The following is a 25958-nucleotide window of genomic DNA, read 5'->3' as shown; positions in this document are numbered from 1 at the left end:
TTAGTGATTTCTTACGACATACACGGAAAGACATACACGGGGTTGCTCCTATTTTTCTTTGACCAGAATTTCTAAATATAATATCAAAAACAAGAACTAAAGACGTAGGTATTTCATTTATTCTTAAGTTAGATAAACTTTTCAACTCCCTCACCTAATAGAAGAAAACCTCTGCACATGTGTCCAGGGATCTCGTTCTCGTGGATGCTGTGCAGCAGACCGATCTGCTCAGGGTCCACCGGATGGTTCTTCAGGCCGTCGAAGATCTTCATCACACATTCCTCTTGCCTGCCAGAGGCGAGGACGATGTGAGGGATGGTGGCCTTGTACCGTTCCGGATCCTGGATTTCAATGTTAGGGAATGCATTTGAGTCTTAAATTAAAAGTTATGAATATGTTACATAAAAAGTTATATTGTGACGGTGAAAGACGTAAAATATTCCAATTAGAAAGAAAAAAAGAAATAGACTTTATTGAACACAGTAAGCACAATAAACAATAACAACACAAAACGAATAAAGAAAATAGTGGGCCACTGTGTCAATAGGCACACAATTAATAAAAACCATCCTCTTAAAACCATAATAATTGGATTTAGAAACAAAAAGGGCTTTTTAAAGGGCTACGTATTTTGTAAATAAATGCATTAATGAGCGACTTGTCAACAAAAATTGCAAATGCAAACAAACCACCTTCTATTTCATAATCAATCTTACAAACAATTAAATAACTAAATTATTTACCTTCTTCTTGTAATGTCCTTTCAAAAGAACATGGACATTGGTGCCCGAGTACGAGAAGGCATTCAAAGCGGCAAATCCCCTGCCGAACGGAACGTTCTTTTGCACTACTTGGATCATTCCGTCCTTTACAGCCGGGATATCATCTTGAGGCTCGTTGTAGTGAAGGTTAGCTGGTAGCTCACCTTTATGGTAAGCTAGACACACCTGAAAAATTTGAAGTCTCTTATAAACTACGTTATTAATGTACTTTCTTTAGGACATCAGAGTTAGCAAACGTGAGTGCGGCAAAAAAAAATCATTATAAGAGTGTTTGCCAGCCCACATAAATGTTAAAGATCAACTGCTATCGAAGGATTAGTTTGTAGCTGTGACATTCTTTTGGAAAATAGATAGTTACAATACGGTTAGTGTAGTTAAGTGCCCCATAAGGGCTACCTTTTCTTTTTTTATTATTTTCTATTGACGTTCATAAGTGCCACTTGTGGTCTAAACTGAATAAATATTTTTGATTTTGATTTTGATTTTGTTATGAAATTAGTGGTATTCCAGAAGTAAAAATGGGTATTCTTTTCTTCTTTGCAGTGTTATTGGATGAAGACCCGTTAAAAGAAAATAGCCAAGCTTCGAGCACAGTGGTGAGCATTTGGACAGACTTATGCAAGGTATGACATAATATTTATCTTCTATTACTCGTATCTATTCTTACCTCAACTATTAATTTTAACATAGTCTTTAAAATATAAGTTACCTTAGTCACAGCGCATGCTCCCGACGCCGGTTCTCCGTGACCCATGTTGGATACAACGCTACCAACTTTCACGGGGTTTTCTTTTACGAATACTTTTTCTATAGCTCTAAGCTCATTCCCGTCTGCTTCTGCATTGGCTGTTGAAACAATAATAACATTAAAACAAAAGGTACAAACAAATTCAAATATTTATTTGCACAATTTTGTGGAAACATTGATTACTTTTTGTAAAATATAAATGGAGCGCCAAAATTTGCTCTTAGCGTACAAATATTTTATTGTAACAATGGCAGTGGTTTTAATATTTGATAGCTTTTTTATTTTTTAACCAATGTTTTGTTAGCTGCCAGCTATTTGTACGTGAGGTAGAAATCTGACCACCACAATACAACATGTTTAGCATTTATTTATTTCAATAATACTGCAATGTTAGAACGAAAAGCATATTGCTAATATTGCTACTTTCTTTCGCTAGCAAATTCCTATTGCTACGAGTACATTGCTGTACCTACTAACGTCGAATAGGGTATTTTGACACCACCAATCAATTGATGTACTTTTTAAAACTGTCAAAACGAGACTCGTACATAAATTTTGTATGGAAATACTAGCCTGTGACGTCACTATTTTTTCAACTCAAATCCTAATTTACAGGTAATTTAAAATCAATTATTTAAGAGCAGAATGAAGTGTTTTTTTTTAATGTGCATTAGAATTATTGGACAATGGTGTCAAAATCCCCAATTCTACAGGTACGAACTGTTCCAAAGAAGGTATACTTCTTACCTGACCCATGGCATTCGATATATTCCACATCATGGGGAGACACGTCGATTTCAGAGTAGAACGCGTTCAGGAAGTCTTCGATGGTCTTGGGATGGCGGTTTGATAGGAACTCGGTGTCTCTGAACTCTTTGAGACCATACTTGGACTTGGCGTGGTACACTTCGGAGTAGATCCTATAAATAAATAAATAGGTGTAACCTTGGACATTTTACACTGACAGACGGATTAGCAAGCTGAAGTTTCAATGGGCAGGGCACATAGTACGCAGAACTGACGGCCGATGGGGCAGCAAGGTTCTGGAGTGGAGGCCGCGTACCGGAAAACGCAGCGTAGGACGTCCACCCACAAGGTGGAGGTAGCAGAAAAGCACTGTACGCAGGCCGCTACCAACCGGGCAACATGGAAAGCATTGGGGGAGGCCTATGTTCAGCAGTGAACGTCGTACGGCTGGGATAATGATGATGATAATGATTTTACACTGCGCCATCTAGTCTCAAACCTGTATTATGGGTACCAGACAATGGATATTAATACTTAAGTATATTTACATATACTTAGTTGTTGCAATTCACGAAGGCAAGTGAGCTTTACATGTGTGGTAGGTCGATACAGACTATCGTTATGTGCATGTACACGTATACGCACAAGTAAAGCTACAGTACAATAAGTATGTACATAGAAAACAGCCACACCCAATACTAATAAAAACGTTCATGCATAAAAACATTTGTATTGTGCGGGAGTCGAACCCATGGCCTCTGACACTAGTAGACCGCTATGCAAATCAAACGGCCTACTGAAAAAGTTTATTAACCTTTCACATCACGAGTAAATAAATATTTTAATTTGTAGTTGAATTTGAGTGGGGTCTAGTTAGCCCTCATTGGATTGTGTAAGTATAATTAAAAATTACATCCAAGACTTCTACTAATCTCTATGTGACACAAAAACTCAAAAAGGAAAGAAGAATTTGGTATAGGTTTACGAGTACTTCATCATTATCATCATCTCAGCCATAGGATGTCCACTGCGGAACATAGGCCTCCCCCAATGCCTTCTGTGTTAGCCGGTATCCAGCTTACGAGTACTTACCTCTTAGCATCTTTGGCCTTCTGCAAGAACAGTACGCTGATGGCATCAGATCTGACGTAGCCATCGCCGTTCTTGTCGAAGCACTTGGATTTCCCATCGAGGCAAAGGAACCCGGCACTGTTAAAAAATAATGTGAAAAATATAATTAATTTTCTAAACTCATGTGTCGTCAGAAGTGTGTAAGAGGAACTTTAGACGATGATGTAGTAGCTCGTTAGGGCTAAATCTTGTGTTACATGTGTGTTTTGAGTTAGTCATGTGTAAAAGTATTTACTTGTTTTATGCTTAAACGTCAGTACACATTTGTAATTTACAATAATTTACAAATTCAAATCGTGGAATTGCAAACGTGAGAAAATTATGGGCTGAGAGCGAAATAAACAAAAGAACATCAAATTGGTTATCGAAAAAAGAATTTCGTTTTTCTTGGTGGCCAGTGTCGCGCCGCCAAGGAGGCGGTCGCGTACGGCCGCAACAGACGGTACCACCAACACCACTACAAAATGTTGACTTTATTAGTTTTTTTTTATTTAGGTAAAGGCATTGGACTTTGGAGAAGAAGAAGGAGTCGCGTTAGATCTCCGTCGACCTGTGGAATCAATATTTTGTGTTATACCTATTTCTAATAAAAACAGGTAGGTAGGTATATTACATAATTTTATTTTAGCTGTTTAGTAAAAAAACCTAAATTTTCTAATTCATAAAACAAAATCCGAAACCGGGTCCATGACTTCCCGTGATCAAAGAGTGAATATAGAGAAATATACAAAATAGAAAAAAATTCTATTTTGACTTTAATGTAGTACCTAATAAAACGGCCGCGCCACTTTTACTAAGGTACAGAGTTTGTTTATTTAGCGCGTGTGGAGTTAGAATCTTGGCTCTATATGGAATCTTATAGCTATTTCATAATCAAAATAATTATTGTCTCCTCTTGGCAACATTTTATACGAAAATGTTTTTGCTGGGATTGTGTCTTACCGTTTCATGTTCAAAGATACATTAGGGTGCATGCACAGGTTAGATCCTCCTACAATAGCAGCATCGCACTGGCCAGTACTGATGCATCGGTAGGCATGCTCCAAGCAAGCCATGGAGCTGGCACAGGCCATGTCCAGAGCGTAGGACGGACCCTTCCCGTCGATCCAGTAGGAGATGCGGTTGGCGTACATGGCTTTGTTGCATCTGTGGACAAAGGGATTGTTTTAACGCAAATTTAACTAAGGTTAATTTATTGGAAATGGTTTTTCATTATAATAAAACGACATGATCTGACGGCTTAGTACTTTAAAGGACATTATTTTATAAACCTGGAAAGGGATCGTAACTTTATCAACTCGAGGCGGTCAGTATTCTTTGTATGAAACTCGATACTGCAACGCACACTTCGTTCGTTTGTTCGTTTCAGCTAAATGACATCCACTGCTGGACAAAGGCCTCCCCCAAGGCTTTCCACGATAAACGGTCCTGCGTTGCATTCATCCAGGCTCTTCCCGCGACCTTTATTAGATCGTCGGTCCACTTAGTAGGAGGCCTGCCCACGCTACGTCTTCCAGCCCGTGGTCGCCACTCGAGCACGCACACTTATCCGCACCATAACCTAACGAAAGGCGATGACAACTCGCAAAAGGCGATACCGTGTTGATCCCTTTCCGAGTTGATAAGTCTGCTATGACTTTAATTCTTACAAAAGCAAAACTTGTACTTTTATTTTAAAAAAGTCATTTTTTTATTAAAAAGTTGGTAGGTACAGCCGAAACTTTTTTTTATTGCTGTAGGTAGTTAGAATATTAAAACATGAAACAAATTAACCTTTACTAATTAATGTTAATATTTATTTAGTACCAGGTAAACCAATTGAAAATTGATGGAATGTTACATTCCATGTAAATATTTGGCCATACATTGTTTGTGCGCAAAATACAATTACCTATTATTAATGAGAACAATGCCACAAGCAATCAAAATGTTTGCCAATTATCCAAATAACACGAACGCCGCAAATTAAAATTCACTATCAAAAAGCCTAACGGAAATGGACATTTCACGCTATTTTTCAATGAACCGTGTATTAACGCGAGGAGACGCGTAAAGTCAAAATGTCAATGGTGTTTTGCATTTGTTAAATGTAAAACACCATTGACATTAGGCATTATAACCAATGGCGTTAGGCATTATAACGCCCGTATTCACAAACATTACTATAATGTCTCACAGTGCGCGTGGACGCACAGGGTGACACACGAACCAATCTAGAGCTCTATTCAACGCTGTGTGTTCGATTTGTTGCTACACTTAAGAAAGCATCGTTTGTGAATACGGGTGTAAGTCTGGTATAAAACAACTATTTAATAGAGTCAAATCAATACGACTACACTGAAATTTTTTAGGTAAAGCCTATAACTTAAGTTAATTAATAAATTTTTTGAAAAAAAGTAAAATTAAGTATTAAGCACACCGTATTCATCATTATCCTAATCTTAAAATTATAAAATAGTTTTTTGATAAGTAACAGAATTAGATTTTTTTTTTACTTTTTTCATGGGTATATTTTTATAGAATACGAAATAGAATTTGCATACGAGGTGGTCCTAAACAATTTCTGTAACTTGGTCCTTTAACTGAAAATAAACCTAATATTGGAAAGCCTTATCACTTAACCCGCGAGTGCAGTAATACTTCCTAACATTGATGGAACGAGTCTAGCTCGCAGCGTGAAAATCGAATGAAATTTTCAACAGGGTGACCTATAACTTAATAAGTTAGTGATAAAGGCTGCTTGACCGATGATTTTATTTCTTTTGCTCCACCTATTTTATTTTACACGCGAAAAACCTAACTCAATAGGTGAGTCAGGTTTTCCACTTGAAAAGGACAAGGCTAAAAACTTCCAACCACTTATAAGGCCCCGATATTCCGTAAGTAACCGTAAGTGAGAGAGATGCTAGACAAAGCCTTCGCCGCCACAATTCTTTACAGCTTTTTTCATTTATAAATAAGATAAGATGTATAAATCACTCTTCTCTACCATTTGTGATTATAAATGCAAAAATCCGTAAAACTACTTAAATAACAATAAAAATTATTTTAATGTCCTGCAAGATAAAAGTCTTACAACCGCCATAACAATGGCTTACGGTGGCGTGAAATCAAACCACCAGTCTTTAAGCTCTGCAACTCAATGAACTCGAGTTTTCAACCGACTTCAAAAAAGGAGGAGGTTCTCAATTCGACCCGTATGTTTTTTTTTTTTTTTTTTTTTTTTTTTTTTATGTTTTTTACGCGATAACTCCGCCAATTATGAACCGATTTGAACAAATCTTTTTTCGGCGTATAGGTATTACCTCAAGGGTGGTCCCATTTAAATTTAATAATAAAAAAAACAACCCCCAAGGGTGGAAAATTGGGGATGAACTTTTTTATACGCAATATCTCATCCGATTATAAACCAATTTGAACGAATATTTTTTTGTTGAATAGGTATTATCAAAAGGGTGGTTTCATGCGAATTTGAAGAAAATATTTCACCCCCAAGGGTGGAAAATTGGGGATGAACTTTTTTATACGCAATATCTCCGCCGATTATGAACCAATTTTTTTTGGTCTCAGTGTACTGCCTACCTTCAGTGGTAACATCAAGGTAATAATTAGTTAACTAAAAAGCAAGAAATAAGTAAAATTTTATAAAAAAAAATAAAACCGACTCCAAAAAACCTACACTAAAACGTAGAAAAATAATTACTAATTACCTACTTATTTATTAGGACGAATTATTAATATTTATGTAGGTATACCATGATTGATACTTTTGGAGTCGGTGCAGGCAAACTTTACATGTTTCATAATCTTGGCACCGACTCCAGAAGTATCAATCATGGTATACCTACATAAATATTAATAATTCGTCCTAATAAATAAGTAGGTAATTAGTAATTATTTTTCTACGTTTTAGTGTAGGTTTTTTGGGGGCGGTTTTATTTTTTTTTATAAAATTTTTATTGTCAACGTAACAATGTGGTATTTAAAAGACGTAAAAGGGCTTTTACTGGTCTCTTTCCTAGTTCTTTTATTGAATCGTTAAACCAATGATTGAGACGGGATTTTTTTTTAGACCGGAACAAAGGACAATCAAAAGTTGTAAGGTTTGGGATTGCGTACAAAATTAGGAAGAAATTTAACAAAGCTCAAAAAACGTTTATAGTACGCAATTTTTTAAATTAAATAATTTTATTCAGTGTTTAGAACAAAAATGCCGATTTGAGACATAGACATTGACTTTACGCGACCCACATAAACTCCAGTTAATATTTACGACTGCATTTCGAGCAAGTTTCGTTAATTCATACCGTAATTATTAATTTAAAGTATTTTATATCGTTAGGTCGATGTCACAGGGGGATGCAAAAGTAATTTCATACGACAAAATATATAACATTATTAAGAACATTATTTTGCCAAACCTTTACTTGAAAACTGAAAAAGAAAACAATTGAAAATATTATTGTGACTATAAATTATAACATTAAAAAAATAATTTAAGGATTTCAACATGGAATTTATTATCTTTTAGGTATCTACCATAATTAAAAATCTATTTCGTCTTTTTATTTAATAGCAAACAATATATTTAGATTTGCACCCACAAGGTGGACTGACGACATCATAAAGGTAGCAGGAAGGCGCTGGACGCAGTCCGCTACCAACCTGGCAACATGGAAAGCATTGGGGGCGGCCTATGTTCAGCAGTGGACGCCCTATGGCTGAAATGATGATGATAATGATGATATTTAGATTTAGTGCTTAATAAATCACGTCTTGTGTAGCAAAAAATTTGAACCAAAAACATTATCTATCGCTATCGAAACGTAAGTAAATGCTCAAAATGTTCCATATAGAAACCAAACACCCTAAAATGAGACTCATCAGGACAAGCGCTTATTTTATACAAAGTGAAATAATTAAAAGCTCTGAATGTTCGGTTGAATGACTGCTCACTCGCAATGAATGTGAAATGAATTCACTAAATTATTTTGTTTGTATCTATCGATAGTATTTGCTATTTGATATTTTTTGAGGTATCAATATTAAAATGGATTTTGGTAACATAGAGTGTTGGTTATAAACAATAGCATCAAACATAATTATGTATGTCGTTAAATCCACAAAAAGAAACCCGGTTCCTCTAACGCGTGGTCCGAATATTTATCTTCCCCTGTTGGGAATTATTTTTTTAGACCCCTTATAAAGTTATCTTCTTGTCTGAAGATATGTTAATAGTCCAAAGACCTTTTTGATTGAACACGAAGTGCACAACTGTATTTAATAAAACTTTTCGAACTGTTGAGTTGAAATAGGAAATATCACAAACATCTTACTGACCATTTGTATCCAATTTAAGAATCGAACCTGTCCAACTGACCCACACGACTAGACGATTTATATCGCACACGAAAATCCGCGTCGATTTTTCTACTCCTCGAATTCGCTATCACATTCGTCCCAAACCGTCTTCATTTCAAACAAATCGCCCCTAATTCAGGGCGAAGTGTAAGTTGGTCACTCCATCGTGGAGATACCCCTCACCCAAAAGTCTCACCTACGCAATGCATCGGCTATCAGTGACCCAGTTCGACTTCGACGTAACGGATGACGTATCGTTACGGAATCCAGATCCGGTCATTATCTACTGTCCGGTAGTGATGGGGTGTGAAATTTCTTCTGATTTCAAGTTGGACAAAGATTTGGGATTTTTATAAGAATTTAATAGTAGAATTGCATTTTTAGTGCACAAACAAATATATCGATTGTCTAAGGTAGAGTCGGTAAAATGAATACAAAGAAACACTTGTCTTATATTTTCACCATGTTTTTTTACAAAATATTGGTAAATGTGATATAATTTTCGAACCTGAAACGAAGTGTAAGTATCGAATCGATAAAACTACCATCTAAAATGTAAGTTACACGGACTTACTTCTTTAAAATTATTTTTCTAAGTTAGAAAGATAACTTTGAAACCTGCACTTGTCCTTTTTATCATTCCAAGTAATAATGATCAGAACCTGTACTTCAAAAGCAATAATTACAATTCTCAAACTCGTATGCATTTTGTGTAATTTCGTTCGTGCTAATCGGAATTGCAATATTACAGTTCAAACAGCTATTTTCTAAAAACGGACCGTGTCCCACCACTAGTGTGTACTTTAACGGAGTATCGGCGAGTATCCTTAACCTTTTGAGTGGCGTCGTTAAATTGATAGATACGGTCATTTGTCCACAGCATCCCGCCGACCTAGCGCTGGCCACTTTTTATTTTTGATGCACAACGATAAATCAAAGATATTATCCCGTTATACCGTTACTGTCCCGATTCCGTTGAGTATCGTTAGTCGAGTCGATCGTGGCCCGTTAAATATGGGAAATAGGTCGTCTGATAACTTTTTTGGGTCGTATTCCTTTCTTTGTAAAAACAAGGTTAAATTTCGTTGACACAAATATTTATGTCAAAACAAGAACGGGTTATAATTCTTGTTGAGGCAAAATGTTTAATAATTATTATGATTTTTCTTTAGTTTTAGTTGCCCAAAGTAGACTCGTGTCAGACTTATTATTATTTTACTGTAAACATACTTATTAAGAAGTTATGTCTGTATATATTTTTAACAATAAATTGTTTTATTAGAAACGATTCAGTTACCTACTCGTAGCGAGCGTGTTATAAATGTAGGTACCTATGTGTAATTAATACGAAAAAACAAATAGGTCCAGTCATTATAGNCCGTGGTGTTCGCCTGTACCGCTCACCGCTAGATGGCGCTAGCACTTTGAGCGTCGATTTTCTGCACCGCGGTGTCCAGATGTTTTTTCCTTTCTAGACCCCCCCGTCGATTAAGTTGAATGTTGTGTAATTTGAATTTGGTTGATTTCGTTATTATATCGTGAGGTTCGCTGAGGTTAAGTTATTATTAAAACAATTCTGACTCGTTGTCCATTTTAAAGGTCGCTGTCAATCAAAATCAAAATCAAAAGTATTTATTCAGTTTAGACCACAAGTGGCACTTATGAACGTCAAAATTATTATAGAAAATAATAAAAAAGAAAGAAAAGATAGCCCTTATGGGGCACTTTACATGTCTCCTTATCTTTTGGGCCCTACCATCTGTGTTTAATATCGTAAAAAAAATGTCGATAATATTAAAGGACGACGACGTTAAATAATTATGCCACATTCTACAAAAAGAAGTGAAATCCCACCAAAAACATTCTGTAAAAAACTAGCCAAGTCTCGATGGAGCTGCTTGTTTATCTCTAAAAAGTAATGAAATCAAGACAAAGTCGTGCCAAGTCTATGGTTCTNGTATTCTACAATATTGATAATAAATACAAATAGCAAAAAACCCATAGGAAATGAGATATTTCCAAAAAAAGCGCAAAAAACCGATTTTTGTGACCTTTGACCTTAAAATTTAAAAGTTGCTTACACCCTACCATATGTAGGTTTTGAGACAACTTTTAGGGTGTCAATATACAAGTATTTACAGACTTACAGCTGGGTATCTCTAATTCCGAGATTCTTACCTAATTTAAGCTTAAATGACTGGACTAAAACGATATTTGACGAGAATAATTGAATAATTAGTTAGTAGTTATTTTTTAACAGTTGATTTAAAACGAATACATTGATTCTAAAATTAAGTTTACTTGAACCTTACATTGATTAAAACGCAATTATGCAAATGGACAACACATTAGGATGTCTTGCTATTTAACTATTATTTATTTATTTATGACTAGCGGCCCGCCCCGGCTTCGCGTTGGTAGTTACTAACATTTTTTTAAGAATAAGAAAAAAATGTGGGTTCTAATTGTGAAAGAATTTTTCAAATCATATTAGTAGTTTTTGAGTAAACAGAAATTTTTATAACTAACGCAAACTCTAAACAAAAAAAAGAGTTTATTCGTCACAATCATAAAAAAGTTTAGGTATACATAGATTGACTTCCAAGATTGGAAAATCTTAAGTACCTACTTTTAGTATAACTTTGAATTTGATTTAGCAAATCATTTGAACTCACACGTATAGGGTAAGTCCAGGATAGATGCCCCACTTTTTGAAACAGCTCTGTAACTCAGTCAGTAAGTTTTTATCAACAATTTGACCTTAGTATCTATAAACTTTGGTCTTTCGTCTATGATAATACTATAATTATTTTAGTTTAAGTTATACCGATTCTGAGAAAATACCATTTTAATTGACCTCTAAAAAGTGGGATAGACGCCTAATGTGGGGGATAGAAGACTCACTGTATGATTGCTTCAAAGGATAGATGCCTGATGCAGGGATAGATGACTCGTTAATATAGTTTTTGAATTCTAAGGGTCAAATGTATTTTGAAATCAAACAAGCCAAGTTTTATTATTTAAGATTGTTTGTTATTAAATGAATTAAAAATGAAATTTAATATTTTTTATTAAAAATAATACTACTCCTTCTAGCGCAGTCGGGTAAAAAGAAAATTCAATCAGAAGGGCACCCTATTTATTACTTTCCTAAGGTTAGCCGTACTACATTCTTTTTTTCTTCTTACTTGCTACCTGTGACAAAAAGAGCAGGTTAGGATAGATGCCCCTAGGTGCATGGGACATGGCCCTAAGGGCATCTATACCCAAAAAAAATTAGGCAACTATCCTTTTAGCACAGGATAGGTGCCTTTTTTAATAAAAAATATAATAACACTAAAAATCGAATTAAACATAGCTATCCCGTATAATTTATAAGATAGTCTATCAAATTATATAAAAAATTTCATCATTTTACAGCTAACAAAAAAATTATCCATTTAAAGATACTTACCAATATTATTTCGACGCTCGCTAAGGTCTGGCCGAGGAAGATTTTTGCTCTCACTGGCTAAACGAACGCACTCTTTGATGGTTTGCGAGGCGAAAAGTGGTACGAGGAGGTCCCTTTCTATTATACGTACTATAACTTTAGGCTAAGTTGCTTGTAACATAGTGTACTTAAAATCGCGGCACCTATCCCACTGGGGCATGTATCCTGGAATTACCCTAGCATTCGTGTTCATTTGAGAGGCAAATCTAATTATAACTTAGTTCGTTCGGTTAATTTAGCCTTTACTCTATATTACGGAGTGAAGTTTAGAGACTGAAATTGTGATCCTATTTACCTATATTAGGTCAAATATTTGTTAGTTAACTAAGTGCATAATCTCACAACAGATCGCTCAAACTTTGTGGCTTTGTGGGAGTCAAGGGCAGAATTAATAAATGTTTCAAATAAATTGCATCATTCGTCAGAATATGTAAGTGATTTCAGGACTGTTTTCAGCGAGCGCTATAAAATATTTTTAATCAATAAAAATATCTGTACAAAAACTATCCTCTGTCCCTATGTAATTGTCTGGAAGAAATCGCTTCATAGCTCTAAGACCGCCTAAACTGTACTTTCTCTTTTGAGTATGAATCTTCTTTTCATTATGTGTGATGTACAATAAAGTGATAGATCTATAAATTCGTGATTTAGAATTTACTATTTCTGGTAATAAGCTAATAAGAAAATCTTTAAAATGCTAACGCCCGTATTCACAAAGTATTACTATGAGGTCTCACAGTGCGCGTTGACGCACAGAGTGACAGAACCAATAACAGAGCTCTATTCAACGCTGTGCGTTCGATTTGCTGCTTCACTTAAGCAAGCATCGTTTGTGAATACGGAGGTAAGTTGTATAGCACCAGAGCGCAGTGTAGCCATAGCCTTAAGCTCTTTTAAACTTTACTATTATTACAAGTATACAAGTCACCTGATTTACATCTGTAACGAAGCCAATGTTTGGCTCTTACTCAACTTACAACTAACTTTTGCTTAACATTCGGCTAAAACTTCACAGGACTATTATTCGAATGCAAATTACTCGGCGGCGTCAAACTTGTTAATCTTCACGTAGAGCGCCACCTACGTGCGACATATGGAATTAAAGTTTTCAGCGAGTTGTCGCAGCCGCTCAATAGATGGCGGCACGCGTTTCGATGGGTTTACCTTGCGGTTTTTTGTATGGGGGATTTTTGAAAGGGATCGGTTACAATGCGCTGCGATGCGCCTTTATGTGTTTGCACGTGACTTTTTGATATAATTGCAAGTGCGTGTTAGAATAAATTACTGGAATTTGATCATACTCACCACACTCGTTTGGGATTAGACTCAGCGTGTAGTCATAGAATAAGGCCCTTACTACGGAACGTAGCCAACAACATACGTAGCTTAAAACTCGATTCGACTTATGAGAGTATCCTACAGTGTTGATTAAATTAACAAATTAAATGTCTGAATGAATGCTAGAAATCGAGTTGAGAATCATGATTTCACAATAGAATTAGGATTAGAAGGCCTAATTTACTTGTTTTTATGTCATAGCGGGTGATGTTGGGCCTTGTTGAGTCTTCACTTAAGAAAACAGCACCACAAGAAAAGTGTGAGTTTACATCGAACGTTCTCACTAGAAAGCGCATTAAAAAATATATGAAAAATTTAGTTCTTGAAAGTTTCCGCTAGGGGCGCTGTACAATCCGTGATACATTTAAAGTCATTTTTTTACGCGCTCACTAGTGAGGACGTTTGATGTAAACTCACACTAAGCCCTCAGATGGCTTTCGAATTTTAATGGTTCCACCTTAATAATAAAGGAAAATAAGTGTTAATAAACATTAAAGTTTCCTTCCAAACTTCTTCATTACAGGGCTGTATAAAAAACTCGTACACGCCTTACCTGCTTTCGCGTTTTAATAAACGGCAAAAATTGCCGAGTGGTGGGCCCTTACTCATAATTATTCCCTTATTAGTTCGCGGAACCCCAGCGCCATCTGTGCCTGACGGCTGGAGGAGATTATTTTTTAAGGTTTTAAAAAAATGTGGTCTGTTGACAGAATAAAGATGTATTATGATGTTTCGAGTTAATAGTTAATTTCTTAAGAGGAAACTTATTATTAATACGTTCAACAGATTAAAAAATGATTCAAACGTTCTTTCATGGTCCGTACTAACAGTACTAATGGTACTAATCTCAGAATCATAGATAATATTATAGATATTATCATAATATTATTATGATCTAAGGTAATATTATAAGTGCGAAAGTAACTCTGTCTATACTTTTTGTAAGTTGTTCACGCTTAAACCACTGAACCGATTTAGATGAAATATACACGCATATTAAAATCCTTCTGTGACAGGACAATGAACATGATTTATATTAATAATATTCAAAATCCATATTTTAAAGGTAAAGTTCAGTAAGGTTTATGTATTTTTTTTTCCTCATCGTTACGAATTTAAATTTTATGTTTCATGAACATCGCATTACGAACGTTGCTAACGTGTAATTGAATGCTGAACGAGTGAGGGTTCTAAATTGAATCTTAATTAATATGCGTAAATATATTTAAACACACCCTAGGTAACCCTAAATTAAATTCTCTAAACTCATCAGAATATGGCTTCTGGCTAAATAATTAAGCTTGTGATGTTTACGTCTAACTTATGAATTAGAAAGTAATATTTATAGGTATATTATGTGACACTATCTGGCTTTAAAATTAAGATTGCACATACGATATATTCATACGGGGCATAGTCGATGTCAATACGGGCTTATAGAACAGTGTATAAAACTATGTATTTATTTAAAACCTGTCCCATAAAATATAAAAAAACCTTATTTATCCAAAAATTACGTGTTTCTAATTATAGAGACGCAGTTTTTATTTACTAGAAAAAAAAAAAACATTAAAGTTCACCATTGCATTTAAGAATTACATTCATTTGAACACGACCAGTCGGTTGATTTTTTTGACTCTCCAAAAAGCCTAAAAAGGACACTACCTCGAAAATTCCTCAAAGATCAGGTCCCTGAACTACTAGTAGTTCAACAAGAAAACAAGGTCTTTCCCACTGGTCGCGTTCAGGTGAATGTAATTCTTAAACGCAAATGTGAACTTTTTCTGATTTTAGTGATGGCAAAAGTTAAATATGCAATTGAAACCAACTAATTCGTTTAGTTTACATTTAACGTTGCTAGTACAGCAGTGTAAAATAAACCTGGCCATAATATTTTAAACAAACTTTTTTAAAAGGTTTTTTATTTTTTGCTATTTGTTTTGCAATAGACTGGATATTGCAGGTACAGTCGTAAATTTGACCGACAGCGTGAGTTGCGACCCGTGTGAACTCCACACACAGGGGATAATTTTTTATCTATGTATAATCCTAGTTTTTGTAGCAAATGTTTTTAAATGTATTTTAAAAGCTTCCTCTGAATACACGATGTTTTTCGCCTTCATGTATGAAAATTTATGGGGTTTTTAGATTTGGAAAACTTCATTAATTAATTATGAAAAAAAAAACAGTTCCATAACACTGTAGTGCAGAGAAAACTCATATTAAAATTTTTAGAAAAAATAATAATAAAAGTCACAATGTCAGGCTTTCAATTCCCAAAAAAAATAATTTTATTGAAGATAGTTTTCCTTATGAAACAGGTTATAATAATGCATCAACCACAACATAATTATGTATTTGTTTATAGGAGTTCACTAAACTATGCGCTTAAGGGAGAATGTTCACCTGAATCCAAATGGAAACATTCTCCTAAGATAGGAATCAAAATAGATCAGTACCTCTAGTAGGAAAAACTTTCGAGTTCGTTTCGTTGCGTATTCAAAGTGTCATCGAAAAATTTTGTATGAAAAATTAAACAGCGCCCCCTATATTATAGCCGCCCTAGGGGGCGCTGTTTAATTTTTCATACAAAATTTTTCGATGACACTTTGAATACGCAACGAAACGAACTCGAAAGTTTTTCCTACTAGAGGTACAGATCGAAGAGTAGTCGCTCGGCAAACGAAAGGCCGTGGGGTCGATTCCCATCTTAGGCAGTTAGTTTTTTTTTTCAAGTTATTTATAATTTAGTTTGAGATGTGTTTAGTTTACACTTTCACATTAATTTAAAACTTACCCAGTGATACCAAAGCCATTGCGCTGGATGTTTTCGTAGATGACGATCTTTTCGGACTCCGAAAACGTTGAACCGATGAACACGCCCACTTTTTTCCCTCTCAGCTGAAGAGGATTGATTCCTGAAAGAAAATATAAGTCATACATACTCTCTACGTACATCGTAAAATACAGACAATATTATAAAAAGAAGATTACAAATAATATTAAAATGTATACAAGTGAATATTATGTTAAAGGAAACATTTTTTTAAGATAACTAGTAACTTTTGTGGGCTCTATGCTATAGTTAAAACTTCGACAGAGATAAAAATAGCGACAATTAAATTGGCAGTCAGACACCGATACCTGGGCTATTAGAGCCTTAAAAGTTTATATATAGGCACTTTGATCAACCTGCACATCTAATCAAGATAGTCTACATTAATAATTATAGTGTTTTAGTCACGTATAATACAACACTAAGGCTAAGAACTCATGGCGCTTTTTACGAAGCGGTTGCGAGCCCACAGCTTCTGTAGAATGCAGATAATGTATGTAAAAACAAATGCACAACTCACGCACGACGCGGTTTTCGCCCGCAGCGCGCGCGGCAGAATCGTGGGGCGCCCGATCAGCGGGCGTCCATTTTGTACCAATGTCTTAGCGCGCCGTGAGTTCTTAGAATAACCGCGCAACTAACCGCTCCCGTGAATTTTGAAATAAAACCGCAATTCCAACACCGCCGCGGGCGCGGGTGGAAATCGCGCCGTGAGTTCTTAACCTAAAACTCGATTCAATTTTAGCCATTATGTAGATATTATAAACATTGAAATTCAACCAATCAAAAGCGTCTATGCTTAAAATTTAATCGAATTTTGAGTTTAAACTTGAAAATAGCCTACCAGAATCAAATATAGCACTGTAAGCGTGCTCCAACAGCTTCCTGCTCATGGGTTCCATGGTACAGGCCTGCCTGAAGTGTACCCTGAAGAACTGCGCGTCGAACTTGGTCATGCCGTTAACCATGCCGATGGTGCTCGACACTTCAGGGTGGTTGAACGTCCACCGCGGGTTGTTTTCAGTGACCATGTCCACCTGTGGGCATGATTAGGATGTAAGGAAATTCAACTGTTTTGAAGGAAAAAGTAGCAACGTATTTTATTAAAACCACATGGTAGGTCTAGGTCTAGGTCTATCTTTTTAAAATATGACTACATTTAGTATTTTAATTGCAAAAAAAATTGCTTATCACCTATATTTACGATTTATTCGTCTAAGGGTGGATTCGACCAAACAAGAGTAAATATTAATCTCAGAATAAATCGTCGGTTTTAACATATTTCCGATACTGAAACTCTCAATGTGCCAGTTAAACCAGGAGTTATTCTCGGATAAAACTTCGATCGAATCGGGCCTAATAGTTTACGAGTAAACGTTAGAAAGTGTAATAGTTTTCAAAACCACACAATCTTAAACTTTCTATAATCTCTTAAAAATGATTCTTATAATTAAAACTAAATAAAAAAATAAAGTTTCAAAGAATCCAGAAAATAACATAATGTTGTGCATCGTTAAATTGAAATTACGATCTTTGTTCCAAACTTACCCCATTATACAAGTTGTCCATGAACTTAGCGACGCTGTCGGACTTCGGGAAGCTCCCGGACATCCCACTGATGACCACCTCATCCCCGGACAACGGCCTGTGGACAGGCTTCGACTCCTCAATCACCACTTCTTGGGGAGTAGGAGCCATGGTTACCAGTTAACAGCGACGCCTACGAAGAATCGGCGGGCGTGGAGTGGCGGTGATGGTATTTAAAGCTAGTGGGAACGTAAAGGCTGGAACACAATGAGTTTCTTGTTATTTTTTTTACTTCTCAGTTTTTTTAAAAAGCTAATTTTTCCAGGATTTTCCACAGTCAGAATGTTGCGTCCTTGTAATTAATGATTATGACTGCCAGCTATGTAACAGTTATTTATTTATTTTAGTCACACGTCTCGTGTTTGCATCTAAACGTTAAGTAGGTTATTTTGATTAAGCACTCATGCTTCTTTTTTTTGATAGAATAAATTATCGTTTCAGGAATCTGATGAATGTTTTATTTTATTTTTTCGATTTTGTTCAATTCTGTGTAAAAAAAATGTTTATTTTTCGTTCAGTTTTTAATGCAGTTTTCTTTTATGCAATAAAAATCCCTGAGTGTGTCCCTCGCCTTACCGACGTAAACACTATTTATCTATTCGGAACTATAGCAAATTAGCATTAAAATGTCAAAGTTCTTATAAACTTTTAAATTTTAAATGCAGCTAGTTCTAACAAAGAGTAGTATGTGACGAAAAAAGAATGAATGAATACTTTAAGAAATCGATGTTTGATTTGGTAATGATTTTTTTTCAAATGACGCCTAGTAAAGGAAAACATAAACTCAATCCAAAATGGAGAATACTCGTAGGTTGCCTGAAATTGGTTGAATTACATTAGACCAAACACAGGGCAGAATCAACAAGTTTTGAGCTCGGTTCGTAATACGGGTCTTATTTCAGTGTTGCCATGCATCTTATACAATTTTTGCTAAAAACAAAAACAAGGTGGGTTCAATGACTGAATAGTTAAATTTTGTTACAATTATAGTTCATTATACGTATGAACTAAAAGTTCAGTGTCGTTCACTTAACCCTTTACATTAACAACGACGAATATTTATTTTTTCAGCGCCCTTTGAACATTAGACTTAACGGTCTCTAACTTTAATTCGTATTTTAATTAATTTGATTAGCATTTCCGATAAACGTGACGATATTTTAGTTTCTGGATTTAAAACATTTTGATAATGTTTGTAAGTAAAAGCTTGGTCATAAAAATTGTTGGCATGAGATTTCACTATTATTGTATTTAAGCTCTCGAAAGTAAATAATTTACAAATACAAATAATCAGACGCACTAATGGCCAAGTAAGTAGGTCTTCATTCTGTCGCACCATTTATTTTTTAGCTTCGACTATAACTGTCCAATAAATCTATAATATAAAAATGAATCGCAAAATGTGTTGGTAAGCGCATAACTCAACAACGCCTGGACCAATTTGGCCAAATCTTTTTTTAAAATGTTCGTTGAAGTTCAAGGATGGTTTTTACGGCGAGAAAAATTAGAATTATTGCTGGAAAAACCCTAAAAATAGCCCTTTTCTTTTTCCCATACAAATGATTTGTAACTAAAACGTAGTCAATTTGAGCTTTATTGCTATGGTAAAAAGTTCATATGCACTCACTGTTGTCTAAGCAATGTAGGTGTGTTCCTAACGTCAAAGATCATAATCTATCAAAACAATGTGCGTGTGTGCGTTGGAGCACTGTGGGGTAATTCAAATGCATTTGTCGACAGTAGAAATCGTCTGTCAAATAATTTTTAGTAAATCAATTTTGAACTGATTGTCAAGGTAATACAGTTGAAAATTGAATATCAAAGCCAGAAGATACCTAATGTCATTCTGAAGATAGTAGATGCCAAATTTCCAATATCGCGTACGAAGACGGAGAACTTTGTCAATATAGTGGTACATAAGGGTCATAATTAGTGGATGCCGACGATTTTCGCGCTGTCATCTCAACGACTGCCCACCCGTGTCGTTAGAGCAGTCGACTGGATAGAAAGCATGGAAATAACATGGTGATTGATAAACTAGGTGCAAATAAACATATTTTATAAACACAGAATGCTTTTTGCTTGAATTTGAACATAAATTTACCATAATATAACTTATTACACTTATGTCTGGATTTGTAAGCAGAAATATGGATAGGTACCTACTGGATGGAGTGGATGACATAGTGGATGGAGTGTTTTGTAAAACTACAAAAAAACTTTTAAATCTAGAAATATTTAACGACTAGCTGCTACTAACTGTAACTTACACAAACTTCTGCCGTTCACCGCTAGGGGCGCTGTGCAATCTGCCATACATTTTGTACGCACTTGGTAAGGTTAAACTTATGGTAGAGCTACAGAACTTTCATATAATAAATTATCATACGCAAAAATTAGTCTGTTTGGGCCCGCCATACACGGACAGTTCGAGCAATTAGCCAGTGGTCAACATAAAGGCACGGACCGCTTTTGCAGCCAGTCAACAGCTTGAATCTACCATTGATAACTGCTGGAGTAGTTGGTAGTGAAACTGCTCAACAGGTCACAATTTCATTTTCATTCAAATCAGTAGCAACATTGATTTTGAGGAAGAGGAACCACTGCTACTTTGTAATATTTGCTCGAGCAGTCAGTATAAAATATACCTGGCAACTGAAATTTCACCGTGCCGAAGTAGTCACAACTGCTCGAGCAGTACCGTGTATGTGTGTATGTAGAAAACAGTTGTCAGTATGCAGTTGCAGCTAGAAGCTGTCGTAATTGTGTAAGAGTGCCTAAAATGATTTGTGTCTTAGTTTTACTGCTATAAATTTATACTACCCATACCAAAATACCAATATTATAAATGCAAAAGGAACTCTGTCTGTCTTGCTTTCAACCGATTTTGATGAAATTTGGCATAGAGATAGTTTAACTCCCGGGAAAGGACATAGATAGTTTTTATCCCGGTTTTTGAAACAGGGACGCGCGCGGTAATGTATTTCGGTGACAGACAAAATTCCACGCGGGCGAAGCCGCGGGCGGAAAGCTAGTAATACAATATTTGTGTTCCGTTTGGTGTAGTGGTTCGGAAACGGACTACTATGCCGAGAGGTCCCGGGTTCGATTCCCGGCCGGGCAGAAGTTGAAATTATGAATTTTAATTTCTGTGACGGGTCTGGGTGTTACTATGTATAATATGTATGTATTTACAAAAAAAAGTATTTAAGTATGTTTATATCCGTTGTCCAGTACCCATAGTACAAGCTTTGCTTAGTTTGGGACTAGAAGCGTAGTGTAAAATGTCCAAGGATATATTTTTATTATAAATCGAATACGAGTCCATTTTGGTTTACCTTAATCTGACCAAATGTTTAAATGAAACAAACCTAAACCTGAACCAATTTCAAGCCTTGTTTCACATCGCAGACTCAAGATCAATCTTAGAACACCACATATTCATCGAATGCAGTGCATTCGCATCAAGATCCGAATTAATCCGGTTTTACTACTATTTTACGATTCGCCACCCACGTGACTCCGACTATCGGAGTCTCAGTCACCTCTTAAACTTTAAAATGACTATTAACTTTTTACGATCATTAACAGTTAACGGGACAACTTTGTTGAGTCGTATTTGGTTGTAAAAGGACAGACGTGATACGAGTACCCGCTGAGGTCAGATGGTATGTCAGACGTGTTTTAGTTTTAAGAATATACAGGGTGTAATCGTTTAGAAAGCTCTTTGCACGCGACCGCGCCATACTGCGCTGCTTATAATATTTTTCGATACAGACACACGCGAGTTTTAACCTAAGCCCTAAAACCTACAAACTAACAGGTATATCATGAGAAGATAATTTATAATTTTTCTCATTCCCATAACAGTAAGCGCAGGTATTCTAGTTACACCCGGTAGATTGAACTAACACCACCTTAAAGCAAATAACTTTAAAGTTGAGTAATCATCCAGTTATGAAATTATTTTCTTGTTAGACGTAAAGGACATTGTCAGAAACCGCCTAAAAAACCGCCCAAAAACATTAACCCATCATAATTATTTTCTATTTTTTTTAATACATTAAGCACCCTTTCATTCTAATGGACACTTAAGCATTGAAAAATTAAATAAATAAGTCTTTTAACGTTTATTCTATAATACTATTACAACTTCCGGACGTTTTGGTGCGTGGCATGGTCTAAAACCTATCAAGTTCCATAATTTTTGCCGATAAAATCTGTACGAGGCATTACCGTACTTTATTGCTGGGAGTCCATGTATAGTGATGTTCCTGCGGCCATCATAGACAATAAAATATCGATTTTGAAAATAAAATAAAAGTGGAATGCCGAGTTGTATTTCTAAAACTTGTTCTATTATTTTATACTATTTGGCTGCGACTCGGCGTGACGACAATACAAAACATTTTTCGCGAATCGGTGTTCATACATTCACACAATACATTAGACGCCATGTTGTCATAAACGACATATTATAAAATCGCTGTGATTTAATATTCTTAATCATTAATTTTATGGCAAGTGTCCATCAGGAATCATTGTTCTTACACACAGAATCGTATTATTTCGCTTTCGGGTAGTAATATGTCAAAATTGTTGGTTCTTAGGCGAACAATGTATGGAGAACGAACATTGTCCTTTCTGAGCTATGAAAGCCGATTGTATACTTAAACGATTGCGTAAATAATACCCAAGCGTTACTGAGAAATAAATAGGAACTGCCTACCCTTTTGTAAACTTTCAATCTGAATAAGTAAAAGTACTTCGGCAGTTCTCAGGTAAAGCTAAAGTTTTATTGATGAAAATCAGCGGTTTAAATTTTGCATGTTACAATCAACGGTTTTACCTTTAATAGGTAGATACATTTAAATATAAATGTATATTATAACTCAAAGGTGACTGACTGACTGACTGACTGACTGACTGACATAGTGATCTATCAACGCACAGCCCAAACCACTGGACAGAACGGGCTGAAATTTGGCATGCAGGTAGATGTTATGACGTAAGCATCCGATAAGAAAAAAATTAGGCGGTAAAACGCGTACGAGTCGCGGGCGGCCGCTAGTTGTAGGAATAAAGTGCTATTCCTTTTTGACCGTACAGTGATAACATTTATATCTTGAAATTAACACTCAAATGTCCACTTAACCATTAATCATGCCCCAAGTGAAGTCATCAAGCCAGCTTCCTTCTGATAAGCAAGACGTTCCGCTGCATCCGCAGTACATATCATAAATCCCGCGACACTAACTGCAAGCACTTAATTAGGTGGATCCGGACGCAGGCGCATAATGCCTAACCTGTAGGCTAGACAATGTACAGAAGCGACAGATAAATGTATATTATTTGCCTACGAACTAAAATATCTACAGTCACAATTCACATAGGTATCCCTCCTGTGTTTCATGAAACAAAAAAATGCTGGGTTGCACTATATTATTTTAACTTATCAAACCTCAAGTCTGTCAAACTCTATACAAAAAAACATCAGTTATGATTATTGTTACGGTCAAAGTAATTTGGTGCAACCCACAATGGTAAGATTGATTATTTCTTCTCTCCTAAAAAGTCAGGTATTGGTTTTATGCCAATTTAATATTTTAATGATCTTTCAAAATCATATTTTAACCACGGGCACAGACTATTCATAATAAATTATGTAAAGTTTAGGACCTTTCCATTGGAAATTATGCCCCAATGATATCCGGAATGGCCGTTATTACTTACCTGAAAATATAAATGTAGGCAATAATGGTAACATAACTTGCTGCCTTGTTTAATCTTTGCCCCATTACGGTCCACGGGGGCAAGCCGGAGCGTTAATTTGTCGTAAGTAGGTGACAACGGGCGCAGATTAGTTAGATATTGTTATGTTAATTAAAGCATGCTTTGTTTAGTTAAGACTGCTTAGGCTATTTGCTGATAATGTTGGATTAGTTATCTCAAATCATTAATTGATAACTATGGATTGCTTTCAAAAAATAACTCCGGCAGAGTAACCACCCCATTCTTCTTCATCGTTAGAGGCGTAAGGAAATATCAGGTGCCTGAAAATAGCAAATATCGCGTGCAGACCTTGTGCTGCTGGAAAATAATGTCGTCCTCCTGTAATGAAGACAAACTGATGATGATGATAGTGAACAAATGCAAAAAACAAAGCTATAAATTCTACTCGTTTCAGCCAAATAATGTCCACTGCTGGACAAAGGCCTCCCCCAAGGATTTGCACAGCGACCGGTCCGGCGCTGCCTGTATCTAGGTTCTTCCAGTGACCTTCACCAGATCGTCGGTCCACCTATTGGGGGGCCTGCCCACGCTACGTCTACCGGCCCGTGGTCGCCATTCGAGAACTTTTCTGCCCCATCGGCCTCTACGAGCTATGTGTCCCGTCCACTGCTACTTTATTTTAGCAATATTGCGCAATTCAACAAATTCTACTAAATGGACTAAAATTCTGAATGAAGATCATATTCCTCGTTCCTCACTCCAGCACAGCTTAAAGTCCACAACTTTGATGATATGTTTTCGCGATAAAACGCCCATAACTATGTCAAGGAAACCCCTAACACTGCAAATGGTCCCCCTACAATCCCCTAGATGGGAAAATGGCATCTAACAATCCCCCAGATGAGATGAAAACTTTGAACGTGGATGATACTCGACACGGATATTGGCGCACGAGTTGAAAAGTTTTAAGTAAAATATCGTGAGTATGCGCGGGGTGTTCGAATTGTAAAGATGTGTACATAAGGTTAACTTGAATGTGAAACAGGTTGGTTACTAGCAAATTCATAAAAGAGCAGCTCCACTTAGGGCTATATTTCACCGGGACACCATGGCGGCGCAACCAGTCGCCGCTACCAACAAAATGTATGCAGCTTTGCGCAACCAAACTGACACCAGGTGAGTAACTCTCTATAGAGCAGTATACATTTTGTTGGTAGCCAGCGACTGGTTGCGCCGCCATGGTGTCCCGGTGAAATATAGCCCTTATCAATAGAAAGAAAGAAAGAAAGACACATTTATTACAATACAGTTGGTATCTAAGGATTTTTCTTTTTTATGGCTATGCTATGCCTCTTGCCATGTATCTAAGGTTGTCTGCAAACCACATCGTAGGTACCTATCTTGACTTTTTTAATACCTTGTTATAAAATATATTTCTAATTGTATTTTACCAGAATTAAACTAAGATATTGTCATCATATTTCTGAAAATGTTTCCAATGTAGAGTCTCACTCATGTCATTCAACATTCCAGTTTACCCAGACCTTTCATTTAGGCATACATTTTGCTATTATTTATAGAGTCGTGTTTGTATTGATCTTTTGCTTGTATTTTTTTGAGGAATACTTATACTAAATACGTTTACTGCAGCCGGAGGATCGAAAAAAAACCAATTAATTTAAAATATATTTAATTAAAAGAAATAAAAAATTACATGAAATTACTTTCTAAGAGATGAAACCTAATCGAAGTCGGATTATGGAATGACAAATTAAATTAAACAATATTGAAAGGAAATAGATTTGCGTCACAGCGCCAAATTGCAATATCGACACTTAGGTATTTTCATACAGAGCGCGCGGCTGCAACCTCAGCGATCTTCTAAGGGTACGGCTACGTAATTTACTCATACTTATTTATAAAAAAATACACAATGTAGCCGCATCTTTAGGACGGATGAACCGTAAAAAGCAGATTACACGGTTGATTTCAGAATACTGACTTCTCGACAGCTTTAATAGTCACAGATGCAAGATAAAAGGAATATCTTTAAGAATGATAATAACCTCAAAAATAGGTAATTTATTTTTTTACTGCTACAGTCTTTCAAGCGAAGACATTTTATTGTTTCATTAATAATACTATTGATTGATGGATCAAAAGGTACAAAAATATTCGGAGAGTTGTGACATTGTCGATTTT

General features: G+C 35.8%; 1 protein-coding gene across 1 annotated transcript in view; it reads right to left on the bottom strand.

The window, feature by feature from the left end:
- LOC114354373 (fatty acid synthase) overlaps positions 1-18155 on the bottom strand; it is a 43643-nt gene extending 25488 nt beyond the window's left edge. The window contains exons 1-9 of the mRNA XM_028306731.1: positions 17985-18155; positions 17281-17473; positions 16398-16518; positions 4351-4554; positions 3370-3486; positions 2278-2450; positions 1492-1628; positions 744-947; positions 155-341 (exon numbers count right to left, since the gene is read on the bottom strand). Coding sequence (XP_028162532.1) covers positions 155-341; positions 744-947; positions 1492-1628; positions 2278-2450; positions 3370-3486; positions 4351-4554; positions 16398-16518; positions 17281-17473; positions 17985-18134 — 1486 coding nt within the window. The 5' untranslated portion in view covers positions 18135-18155. The remainder of the gene's footprint in view (positions 1-154; positions 342-743; positions 948-1491; positions 1629-2277; positions 2451-3369; positions 3487-4350; positions 4555-16397; positions 16519-17280; positions 17474-17984) is intronic.
- Between the last annotated feature and the right edge of the window lie 7803 nt (positions 18156-25958).

The sequence above is a fragment of the Ostrinia furnacalis genome, unplaced genomic scaffold, assembly GCF_004193835.3.
Source record: "Ostrinia furnacalis isolate ACB-3 unplaced genomic scaffold, ASM419383v2 OfSCF2047, whole genome shotgun sequence".
NCBI lineage: Eukaryota > Metazoa > Arthropoda > Insecta > Lepidoptera > Crambidae > Ostrinia > Ostrinia furnacalis.
Note: the sequence above shows the minus strand (reverse complement) of the source record. Positions and strands in the feature narration are given on the sequence as shown.